The sequence below is a fragment of the Osmerus mordax genome, chromosome 14, assembly GCF_038355195.1.
Source record: "Osmerus mordax isolate fOsmMor3 chromosome 14, fOsmMor3.pri, whole genome shotgun sequence".
Taxonomy (NCBI): domain Eukaryota; kingdom Metazoa; phylum Chordata; class Actinopteri; order Osmeriformes; family Osmeridae; genus Osmerus; species Osmerus mordax.
Genome location: NC_090063.1, coordinates 5,297,475 through 5,310,248, shown reverse-complemented (window position 1 = coordinate 5,310,248; position 12,774 = coordinate 5,297,475). Strand labels below are relative to the sequence as shown.

At 44.8% G+C, this 12,774-nt stretch overlaps 1 protein-coding gene across 1 annotated transcript; it reads left to right on the top strand.

Moving 5' to 3' along the window:
• Positions 1-60: 60 nt before the first annotated feature.
• wdr36 (WD repeat domain 36) lies at positions 61-12,526 on the top strand. Its single transcript, XM_067250140.1, has 23 exons — positions 61-316; positions 633-660; positions 774-874; positions 1,333-1,450; positions 1,734-1,866; positions 2,548-2,602; positions 3,060-3,192; positions 3,443-3,618; positions 3,918-4,038; positions 4,340-4,405; positions 4,530-4,613; positions 5,126-5,280; positions 5,888-6,002; positions 6,305-6,470; positions 6,797-6,905; positions 7,016-7,095; positions 7,745-7,852; positions 9,139-9,236; positions 9,859-10,001; positions 10,270-10,389; positions 10,587-10,668; positions 10,906-11,093; positions 11,717-12,526. The coding sequence occupies exons 1-23, from the start codon at positions 161-163 to the stop codon at positions 11,864-11,866; spliced, it is 2,685 nt and encodes an 894-aa protein (XP_067106241.1). The 5' UTR covers positions 61-160; the 3' UTR covers positions 11,867-12,526.
• The last annotated feature ends 248 nt before the right edge of the window (positions 12,527-12,774 follow it).

Genomic DNA, 12,774 nt, shown 5'->3' with positions numbered 1-12,774 from the left:
CCAACGTTTGTTGCTGTAGGTACATCGGAACCATTAGTAACACGCAATGTGGTAGTAATGAAAACAGCAGAATAAGACGTGATCTTCACCGTTTTATTTCTAGTGATTTTTAACGATTTGATAAACGGATATTTGGGAATAGATACACCATACCATTATTATGGCAGAGGGTAGTAAAAAAGGAAGTGTAATATTCTCAGGCTTCAGGGCTTTGGGATTATATTCGAATCACCTCTCACACGTGGTTCGCTACCACAAGAAACACCGGGAGTTTTACGTTGTGACAGCTGTGGGAAACTGTTTTCACACGTACAATGTGAGTGCCTGGCTAAATATTTGGACTTGTAAATAAGCTATTTAGCTTATTTACAACTTGTATATAGTGTAGACAGTGTATTGGTGTAAACGCGCATATGCGTGATTCTAGTCTCAAAGCACCATTGAATTACTCATCTCTAATTGACTATATTCTACACTTCTACAAATCTACACTTGCCTACTTTGTTACAATAGTAACAAACCCTAACCTGATACAAAGGTTAGGGTTAGTTAAGTGTTGCCACTTTTTATGCATATTGTGGCCCAATCTGTATGGTGTTGGTAGCTAACCTAAAAAATCTGTGATTTTGCAGGTCAAAAAACTTGGAATCGTTGCTGTCAGTAAGTGTGCACAAAGCTAGAATCTTCTTAAGGCAGCTGTGTTACACTAAAAGTTGATCTGCTAAATTAGTCTTCTTATATCATTCAAAACTACATGAAACGCTTTTCCCCAGGCAATGCCCTCCCAGAAGACATATCATGCTTGGCAGCTGACCGAATGCTGGTTTATGTGGCCAATGGGAAGAAAGTGACAGCCTTTGCCAGGAACAAAGAGGTGAAGCGTTCCTTTCCTTCTGTTGGTATGGTTGTGTAGGGTGACCAGACGTCCTCTTTTACCCGGACATGTCCTCTTTTTGAGACCTAAAAAATGCGTCCGGCAGGGATTCCAAAATTGTCCGGGATTTTGCCTCGTCGGATATTTGTGTTTCTCTGGGTCTTACACAAACTATCAGGCCCTTACAAGTTTTGGAAAGGGTATCTCCCTTACGTCCCCACCTTCTTGCGCGAGCTCTGACAGTAGAGAGAAGTGTCAATTTGATCAGATAGTGCGGCATGCAATAATTCATTCATCACACAAGTCTAGTAATCTTACGTTTGTGCAGCTCTCTTAGTTTCGTTTTTGGTTTCATATTTCCCCAAATTCAGGGCACAGGTGTGAGTTAGCTGCAAAGCTCCATGTACTGTTGTTTTTGACTCTGTTTTTGTCGGTTTAACATTGTTGTGGATGTCTAGGTGGTTCACACCTTCATCGGCCACGGTGCTGACGTGCACCTGCTGCTTCCATTTGGCGACCATGTGATCTCCGTCGACCGAGACAACGCAGTCATAATCTGGGATGTGGAGTCAGAGGGTTGGTGTTAGGATCTGGATGTCCTCTTACCCCTCCGCCTAGACACAAACATGAGGGTTTATTGCATTATGCTGCGTTAAGGATTATTGGAATCATAATTGATTTGTATCTTGTAGTGCAACTAACTGATTTCAAGGGAATCATTTCCTGTTTAACAGACGGCTGTTATATAGTTCATTACCACAAATCAGCTTTAAGTTTGTTGTGAGGGAGTTGTTTCATTTTTAACGGGTGTCTGCAATTCCTGTTTTTATTTGTTTGTTTCTCTGCTCTATTATTCTAGAGGAGTACTTGCAGATATCATTTGACAAGGCCTGCTTCGAGGTGTCAGCAGCCATGCACCCCAGCACCTACCTAAACAAGATCCTGTTTGGCTGCAGCCAAGGAGGCCTTCAGCTCTGGAACATCAAATCAAAGTACGGGTTTAACATGTATAGTTTGCCATTTAACAACAGTTAAAACAGTATGGTAAAAAGAAATTCGTCACACTCATTGGGGACACTCCCCAGATCCTGTTCACCAAGTTTCATGTCTCCCATTGGAGCTCTCTTGTGGTAATCTTGTGGGATTCCAAGGCTGACACATATTAACTTATTTATCCGGAAGCCATTTGTGATTTTATTTAAAGGTATAACAACTTTTCACAGACCCCACATTTTGTCCAAGGTTCACCAAATTTGACGCAGATGATTTTCAGACCAAGCCAAAAGTTATCAGATGCATTTTTGATTTTTGAAAACGTTTGTTCAGCAGAGCCACTCAACATTGACAGTTTGTCATCAAACAGGAAATTGGGTCATATCTCAGCAAATCTTTTATGCATTCACACCAAACTCGGAAACACGTTCTGAGGATGTCCAAAATGTGTCATTTGACCTGCTTGTCTGCCTCATTGCTGTTTTGAAGCTATATTTTTGAATATCATCGTAAAAATTCACACAATGAACATCTACTTCCAAGCTGATATGCTGTAATAATCCTATAGATCTCTGTGGATACTTCTGTGGAGAAGATAAGCTTCTATGGAGGCCTCATTACTGATTTATTGTGACACGGCAAATGGAGTGTGTTCTCATCAGCTCCTTTCTATGTTACAGTAAGCTCCTGTACACGTTTCCTGGGTGGGATTCAGCAGTCACTGTCCTACAGCAGGTGGGTTCTCTCAGCGCAGTCTCAGAGTCAAAGGTACCCTCTGACCAAATCTGATGTCACATTTGCAATTCGCGGGTGGCCGATTTAAAACGCTCTTAACTATGACAAAGACAATGCAAATGCAGGAATGTCATTTCTAAGGCTGATGCCGTATATGGTAAAGGTAAGGCTTTACTGCCATATCTAAGTACATCTCTACCCATGAGACTCTTCAAATGTGTAAGGGGACAGAGACAGTGGGAGATAGGTCACAAGGTATCCATTCATGTTATTTCTGTAGACCTGTCAAAGATGTCACGTGAACGTGAGAAATGAACACAGCAATATATCGATTTTCTATCAGTTGGCACCCTTTGTCTCTCTCGCTCCCCCGCCACACAATATTTTCACTTGTATTCCTATCCGCCCCCCAACCATCACTGTCTCCCCCCTATCCTTCCTCTCTCCCTCCCCTCAGAGCCCAGCAGTAGATGTGGTAGGCGTGGGCCTCTCCTCCGGACAGATCGTCCTCCACAACATAAAGTTTGACGAGTCCCTGATGAAGTTCCAGCAGGACTGGGGCCCAGTCACGGCCATCTCTTTCAGAACAGGTGAGCCTCCCGCCCTCCCATTCTGCCTGGGTGCAGCGCAGAACTGATGGGATGATGGACCGCTGACGGGAGAGCATTCGACACGAACTGAGGCATGAATGAGGGAATAATCGAGTTCCGTAGGAGTTGAAATTCCGATTCAACGACGTCAAATTCATTGTTATTTCACCATAAATCCGTTCCCACCTGGGTCGTCTTCCTGCGGTTCACCTGTACGCTTGCCTTCATCTGTAATCCTCCCGTATCCAAGATGGCCACCCTGTGATGGCGGCTGGGAGCCCAGTGGGCCACATCGGCCTGTGGGACCTGGAGGAGAAGAAGCTGGTGTGTCAGATGAGGGACGCCCACAGCACAGCCATCGCTGGGCTGACCTTCCTGCACGGGGAGCCCCTGCTGCTGACCAATGGGGCTGACAATGCCATCAGGGTTCGTTAGTGAATATTAGATTATGCTGATGGTATACATTACTGTGCAAAAGTCTAGGGCACAATACAAAAAAGTAAAGCAAGAATGCTTGAAGAAAATAAGGCACATTATTAAAAAGACAAAACTAAAATGTCTGCAAAAATGCACTTTTAGACTGCCACTCAAATATAAAAGGTGTATTATTCATGTATTAAAGCTTGGGTGCCTAAGACGTCTGCACAGTACTGCACATATTGATTTTTTGATCGCAGAAAGCGATTGGATGGAGGTGAGATCTAACCGCCAGCCTTTTTCCACAGGTGTGGATCTTTGACACGGCGGGAGGAGGAGGTCGGCTGCTCCGGAGTCGTTTGGGACACAGCGCCCCGCCCTCGAAGATCCGGCACTACGGACAGACAGGCCACCACATCCTCAGTGCAGGTAGGGAGGGCCGAATTCATGTAACCTCCAGAACTGGATCGGTTATTGAGATACACTTGAAAAGTAATTGAGGTGAATTTGATTCGGTTCAGTTATTCGAGCTCACGAGAGATGCATCAATGTCTGACAATCTCTGAGTAGCAGTTTGAATCTTGGATCAGATTTCCACCTGTCCACACAATCCTTATTTATTATGATCTGAACCGTGAAAAACAGATCGCAGATCAGTACTCCTGGTTTGAGACTGAAACGAGCCACAGCATAAACCAGTGGAGACTGACACGCCTGTTCTTGTTCTCAGGTCAGGATGGAACTTTACAGTCCTTCTCCACGGTTCATGAGAGATTCAACAAGAGCCTGGGCCATGGTGAGATTCTTCCCCCACCCGAGCACCTATGTTTTATAACCATGGATAAACATGTTATGCAAGACACACTGTATTTGCATTCTGGAGACATGTTTTACTTAATGATCCCAATCTGGACATCCAGGTTCCATCAACAAGAAGTCGTCCAAGAAGAAAGGTCTGAGGTACGGTGAACTGAAGCTCCCTACCATCACCACCTTCGCCTCAGGTAAAACCAGCAGCTGTCGCCAGCATCAAGTTGAAACGTCCAGATTTGCTCGTATGATTGATGTGGAGATTATGGTTTTTCAGGGAGATATCATAGCGAGAAAGTTCCCCCAAAAAGTTGGGTAGAGGATGATGGTTTACATTTACATTTAGTCATTTAGCAGACGCTCTTATCCAGAGCGACTTACAGTAAGTACAGGGACATTCCCCCTAGGCAAGTAGGGTGAAGTGCCTTGCCCAAGGACACAACGTCATTTGGTTGGCATAGCCGGGAATCGAACTAGCAACCTTCTGATTACTAGCCCGATTCCCTAACCACACAGCCATCTGATGTTGAGTGTGTTTGTTTCATATGAATGGATGAGGAACCCAGATGTTGAGGTCAAAGTCATGTTTATTATCTCACAGAGAAATCTGTCACACAACAACCCAAACATAAATGCACATAATGTTTCTTCAATATGTGTATGTATGAGTAGTGTATGAGCGGTGGATTTCTTGTTGGCGTTGTAGAGAGCGCCCGTCAGAGCGACTGGGACGGCATCGTGGCCTGCCATCGGGGCTACCTCGTTAGCACCACCTGGAACTACCAGAAGTCGTCCATGGGGTCGCACAAGCTGGAGCCTGACCGCTTCAACAAGAACCGTGCCCTCGGCGTCCACGCCACGGTGAGCAGCCGTCCCATAGCTAACGTGTGCGCTACCTGGGACTGTCCTGTATGTGGATGCTTGTAATGGTGACTAATCACCCACGTGGAGGAGTGTTCAGTAGAAAGATGGAAATAAGATAACCGGCATTCGTGCTCATAGATGGTGCAACGGTTTCCTGTTTAGCGGAACTCCACTACCTAGATGGAATGCATTGTCACTTTTTCTATGAATTGTAGATAAATGTGTGGGATGTGTCCTGAATGAATGTGGATGTGTGAAGGCAGTACTTGTTTGCTGAGATCAAAGTAGTACCATCGATAAAAAGCTGGATGCTAAAAATGTTACATAATCACATTTACAAAAACATTTCTTACTTTAATTCAATGTAATGGAGTAACTATATTATATATATATATAATCTATAGATATAAATTGTATATATAATCAAACTTTTTATTTTATTTTATACAATACTCTTATGGAGGGATAAATAACTTAAATTTGCATCCTTGACCAAATTATCATTTTGAAATCATTATTTGTCATTGAACCATGAATGCTTTTCCATTCTGATCGAAACCACTTAGACTTCCACCTTGCTCACTAAAGCTCTCCGTCTCTGCAGGCTGTGGACATCACGTCGTGTGGAAACTTTGCGGTGCTGGGCCTGTCCTCTGGACACGTGGATGTCTATAACATGCAGTCAGGGCTCCACAGGGGACACTATGGAGAGGAGAAAGGTAAAAACACTGTCTCTTTCTAGATCTTTTTCCCATTACTTACTGACTTCATTATCACACCGTCTTGCTTTCTCTCTCGCTTACGTACTCACACGCTCAACGCACACCCACTCTGTCACACACGAACACACTCTCCCTCTGTGTTCGTCATCCGCTAATGAACTCACTCGATTATTCACTCATCCATGTTCAAATGAACTCACTGACTCACCCACTGACCTCGCGCAACCATGACAATTGAACCAAGCACAAGTATACTGATTCATCCCTTCTCTGCCTCCCCCCCCCCTCCCACCCCCCAGCCCATGATGGACCAGTGCGAGGTGTGTGTGTGGATGGACTCAACCAGCTGACAGTCAGTGTCGGAGCAGACAGACTCATCAAGATCTGGAAGTTCAAGTCTAAGAAGCTGGTCCACTGCATGAGCCTGTCATCCTCGCCCGCCACCATATATCTACACAGAGACAGGTATGAATTTAGCATAGCTAAGAAACTAGCATCACAACCAAGGAACAAACAAGCATAGGTAAGGAATTAGCATGGCTACCTGCTTAGCCCAAACAGGGAAGGAATGAGCACTGCTCTCACTGCAGTGAGATCACGAATAAGAAACTAGCATCATAGCTAAGGAATTAGGGATTAAACAATGAGGCATAGGAGGTTACATTGCTAATGATCATTGCAACATAACATGGCTTAATAGCTACAGGTAAGAGACTATAAGGCTTGCTACAAAGCCAAAAAGGGTAAAAAAAAAAGACTAAATATTTGTATTTCTCTGACCTCTGGACCAGCGGTATGCTAGCCATCGCTCTAGATGACTTCACACTCAACGTCCTGGACATGGAGACCAAAAGGATTGTCAGGAAGTTCTCTGGCCATCGAGGACAAGTCAACGACATGGTGAGGGGGCCCACAGGATGTACAAGGCCGTGTGCTCTCTCCATTCCCCAATGTGATTTTGGAAATGGTCCTTCTGATTCCTAATAGACATGTCTGTGTGTGTCGCCCAGACCTTTAGCCCAGATGGACGCTGGCTGTTCTCAGCAGCCATGGACTGTACCATTAGGACCTGGGACCTCCCCTCAGGCTGGTAAGATGGACTACTCAGGCTCTTTTTAGAAATGTGCTTTCCCTCTTCCTCTATCTCCATATGAGTGTTAGTCTCTCCACCCACCACAACACTGAGATGGAGAAGATGACCTTTCCCCCAAGAGCAGTGATGGGGAACTTGTCTACTGGAATCAAAACCTAAAATTGGTCAGCTCCTGTAATCTGATCTCTGTCAAGCTGTTGCCAGGCGGAATCCCCCTCCCTGACCATAGAACTCTCCCTCTATTATCTCTCCCGATCCCCACTCTTTCCTCATAGTTGTATCCGTCTTCCCCCTTTCCTTCCTGTCTTCTCTTATTTATGTTATTCTTTTCTCTTATTTTATTGATCTTATTTATGCCCCTGCCTCCCCTACACACTTATGCTGGCTTTCATGTTTATCTTTTATTTTTTGACACTTTTTTGGGCCTCTCCCTTCTTGTCTCACCACCCTCCCTCTCTACTTTGCTATTCAAGCAGGCTTTTAGTTAGTCAATGTGTTTTTATGGTTTGTCATGTTTTTCTATTTGAAATGTATCTTAATTTATGGTGTTGTATTGCATTTTGTTGTGAAGCACTTTGATTATTATCTGAGAGAGGTGCTATACAAGTACAGTTGACTGACTGACTCTCCTCCTCCTGTTGTGTAGCCTGGTGGACTGTTTCTTGGTAGACTCTGCACCGGTCAGCCTCACCATGTCACCCACGGGGGACTTTCTGGCCTCCTCGCATGTGGACAACCTTGGGATATACCTGTGGTAAGACGCATGACCACATCAAGGAGACAGAGCTGGCCTCCCTCTGTGGCCTCATTCATACAGTGCAGGTATCAGTCATTGTGGCCGGGCTCAAGAGTGCGACCAAAATTTGTACGGAAAATTTTTTACTAGGTCGCACCGGTCCAGATTTCGATGCACTTGTTCAAGCCCACTGGATTCCTCTCACATAACAAAATGAACTGCAAAAAAGTATTGCTTTTTGTATAAAGTTGATCAATTGCATATCTTTAACATACTGCAAAACAACTTTTCAGTGTTGGTGAAGATTAACTCGTTACAAATAAAATGAAACACTGGTGTAATGATTATTTTAGTTTTTACTGTTACTTTGATAGTCTTTTCCTAGTTGACCAACATGTAAAATATTTATATAAATATTTACAGAATATCCTTATTCTTCTGATAACCAGTAGCAGCTAATCAAAATATATACTTTACTGCTTTTTACAATGGGGGAAAATGAATAGTGAGCAGAATTGAGTTCAAGTTATTGTTGATGCGGCCCTCCAACACATTTCAGGTTTCTCATGTGGCACCTTGTCAAAATTAATTGCCCACCCCTGAGTTACGGAGCTGGGCCATGGAGCTAACCCATGGAGCTAGGATGTTAATGCTAGGGAGAGTGTGGCAAGCTGGTTTAGCCAAGGCCAAAGGGCAAGAAAGCCAAATTACAGGTGTTGGCCATCTGAAGGGCATGCGACAGCAAGGGGGGACCCGCTATAAGACTTTGAGCCATGAAATGTTAGGTCTCAGTTCAGGGAAGTACTTTTAAACAGTAGCACTTTCTATTTAAAAATGTTTTATTTTGCTTGCAATGTTTTAATTTGGCAGCTCAGTGAAGCAATTAAAATATTTTTATATACAGTTTAATTGTGCGTCAAATAAAACCAATATTTACCTACACCTTATTCTTGTTTAAGGTCATTTACATAATATATATGAATGTATATGGAGCGTGATAAAAAGGTGACCTTGAAATTGTGGCGACGCAAGGAAAAATTTGGGTGCACCTAAATTTTGTGCTGGTGCACCTAAATAAAAAAGTTAAGCGCACCAGTGCAACCAAGGGAAAAAGTTAGTCTGGAGCCTTGATTGTGTGAGAATGAGTTGTCATATGTTTACAGTCTTGCTGATCGTTCGATAGACAAACGGTGTGGTTACTCGATGCATCGAGCCTTTATCTTGATAAGGATCGTTGGAGTAAAGAGAAAAAGAAAGAGGGCTGAAAGATGACTCATACGTTCATGTCATCTTCTGTGGCTTAGGTCCAACAACACGTTGTGCAGCCTGGTGTCGCTACGCCCCCTACCTACAGATTATCAACCTACAGTCGTCATGCTGCCAGGAACCTGCCCCAGCCAAGGTACTACCACTGAGTCTCTCACACACACCTCCCTAACGCAGGGGGAGAGAGCCCCCGCACCATCTGCTCCAGAACCACTAGCAGCTGCTTGGTGGTGTATCAGAGTCCAGTCCTACTGTTAACTAAACACACGTCTGGTGTGTATATACTGTTTTATACACATGTGATATGTGTTACAATGTATGCTATCCCACCTTGAGTGTCAGTCTTTAAGTATTTACCCGAATTTGGATTTTGTGCCGTTGGCAGCGTAATCACCCAACAGACTTTCTCGTCTGAATCAGTGACGGTCTGAAATGCAGCACCATCTCCCTCTTCCCATGACCACGCAGGCTGAACAGGAAACCTGCTTTGGATACATAGCAAGGACAGAGTGTCTGTTCTGTACAAAAACAAGGGAGATGAGCCTAATAACACACCCGTCGTATTTTTGTCCGTCAAGGTCTCAGTATGTGACTCAATACTGGGGAAGACCTTGGAGTTGAAGACGACAGTTAGACTTTAGACAGGAGCACTATTCCACTGGGGTTTTCAACAACCCAATACTTTTGTTTCGTTGAAGACATTTCGTGCATGAAAGCATGTGGAGGTAATGGAGGTGCGTTTGATTTGACCCCTTCAGATGATGAGGCAGCGGAACAGGAGACGGACAGCTCCGAGATGATCGAGTACGTGTCTCCCGCTCAGCTGGACGAGCAGCTGGTCACCCTGTCTCTGCTGCCCGACTCCCGCTGGAAGAACCTGCTTCACCTGGATGTCATCAAGGTGGGTACCTGTAGAACCCCGGAGAACTGGGGGTGCGGTAGGCAACACACTGCATCTAGGCTCGAGGCTGTCCCTTCGTCGTGCTGCGTACAATTGGTTTCCTTGCTGCTGAGCACAAATGAATAATGCAGAAGAAAACCAAAATGGAAAGCAAACATTTATTTGTCATGATTACAAATGTGAAGGAAAGATCTAGGCCTATTTACAACCAAGCCAACGTTGATCGCTGTGTCATCGTCGTCCCTGCACTGGTTTGGTGTTTCCCCAGAGACGCAACAAGCCCAAGGAGCCTCCTAAAGTACCCCAGGCCGCTCCGTTCTTCATCCCCACCATCCCAGGGCTGGTGGCCCAGTTCGCTCTTCCAGACGGCTCCAACCAGAACCAGCAGGTCAGACACAAGATGATGATGTGGGAGTTGTGGTGGTAGTATTGATTATTATGGTGGTGATGATATTGGTGGCTGATGATGATGATGATGATGATGATGAAGATGAAACAGTAGTGAATGCTACTCCCAGGTCAGAACAAAAAGGATCTCATCCTGCAAGAAACTGATGCTTTGTTTCGGTGTCTCTCCGCCTGCAGACTAAAGTGGTTAATTTCGGAGTGTTGGCTCAGAAGTCCCGATTCTACCTCCAACTAGAGTCTGCTGTGGTCAGCAACAACTGTAAGTCTCTCTCTGTCAGCAGGCACAGGGACCCCATCTCTTATCTGTGTCAAAATACGGTGTGGCGTAGCTTCTATAATAAACAACTAGGTCTCTCATACGCTTCATCCCCCCCCCATCATCCTTCTCCACCCCCCCCCCCACCTTTCTTACCCCTCTTCTCCCGCCCTCCTCCGCCCCCCCCCCCCCCCCCCCAACCTTAATCCTACCGTGCCTCCCTCCCTCTCCTTCCCCCAGATGAGGCCCCCATCAGCCTGCTGAAGGAGATGGGCCCCTCCGGGATCGATACAGAGTTCCGGGGCCTGGGCCCAGACATGGGCGGGGATGTGTCCGTCCTCCGGGGCTTCCTGGGGATGGTGGGCAGCATGCTGGACTCCCACAGGGACTTCGACCTGGCCCAGGCCTACCTGGCACTCTTCCTCAAGGTACAGGAACACATGGGTTACGGCATGTATGTGCTCATAAAAATACAATAAAACGGTGTTTGGGTTTCAAAACAAATCTAAAAATAGATCTAGTGTGTTTGCTAGTTATGAACCCATGGGTTTCAGTGACCCTAATAGAATTGGGACAATTGGGGGGGAAAAAACTTGATTTGCTCAAACAAATCTGATGCTGAAATAACAAATAATAGGCTTGTCTGTTGTGGAGGTTAATATAGATAGATCACTTGTACTTATTACGACCAGCAGGTGGAGTCCCAACTTTATGGCTGAGAACGTTTATCAATGATGCTGTGGAACTGAACATGGGAAAAAAGAGAGAGGGAGGGAGGAACCGTTTAACAGATGAAATATGACAACCAAAGAGCAGAACTCGAGGCTATCTGTAAATCAGTAAAGTGATCCTATTGCTAGTATACAGAAATCGAATACTTAAGTCAAAATACTTCGAAAAACCCAAGCATTATCTAGCACTCTGTTTACTGGTCTACGTGTGTATGAAAATATGTGTTCATATGTCCCACCCTGTGACCGAGCTTCTTTCAATGTCCCCTGACTTGTGTGTATGAGTCTGTCATTGACCTGTACGGTGCGTGTCTCTCCAGCTCCATCTCCGAGTTCTCTCCCAGAACCAGGAGCTGATGGAGGAGGCCTCCAGGGTGTCGGACAAACTGGAGGAGACCTGGACCTCCATGCAGACCCTCTTCAACCAGAGTCTCTGTCTGCTAGCCTACACCAAGAGCGCCCTGCTCTGAGGAGGGTCCCATAGACCGGAGGCCTTGCTCAGTTACACGCTGAGGCATCGGGTGCACACGCATCCAGTACAATGACACCAGCGGGACCAGTCCAGCGTGTGCTAACTGTGAGAGGGATCAAATGTGCATCAGATCTGATGGAAACCTGCCCTACCCTACATGCTGTAGTCTTTCTTCCCTCGGTGTGTTCCCTGCTCGGAGATGGACAGGTTTTCATGTATGTGAACTCTGCTTTTTGTAATACTGAAAAGATATTATGTAAAAAAACAAAATACAAGCTATATTGTTACACACATACAAATAAAAAATACAAAAAGACCTTCATTTTAATGTTTGAGAATACATTGTTGGTCACCATCGATATTTCTAACCACAAATCTCTTTTGATAATGAGACTGAAATGATGCACCCTGCCAACCAACTGAACAATTGGATTCATAGTGTAATGAAAATATATTTGTATGTATCTGTAGCTTGTTGTGGGGATTACTGTGAGTCTCCAGTGTGTGCAGGTAGTGAGCAGATGGTCTCTCTGTGCTTCTGTGGTGTTGTTGTGCTGCCAGGCAGAGGAGGATGGGGCAGAAGCTCTCTGAAGCTGACCAGGACTAGCATTCTGCTTCATTTATGAAATATGGAAAATAAATACCCATAATCAAGAAAGGCATCAAGATTAGTCTGTCAGTACTTTCAATTTACAACACAATTCACTTGTCGATTTGTGTTTTTGCAAAATGGCACGAGTAAATTCATGAAAAGATTGATCTTGAAGCCTAGATTTCCCATATGGTTTTACATATCTGGAAAGATCCACAATTCGCCAACGTACTCCCTGGAACTAATAATATTATTTTGCTTAAATGGTCTGTTTCATCATAAGGCCCATAGTCATTATTTATGACAGTATGACG

Excerpts from the sequence above, each read along its gene's own strand:
- wdr36 (XM_067250140.1), top strand. The coding sequence starts at position 161 with ATGGCAGAGGGTAGTAAAAAAGGAAGTGTAATATTCTCAGGCTTCAGG. Across the intron at positions 1,867-2,547 it reads CTCTGGAACATCAAATCAAA|TAAGCTCCTGTACACGTTTC; the intron begins GTACGGGTTTAA and ends TCTATGTTACAG. Across the intron at positions 4,614-5,125 it reads CATCACCACCTTCGCCTCAG|AGAGCGCCCGTCAGAGCGAC; the intron begins GTAAAACCAGCA and ends TTGGCGTTGTAG.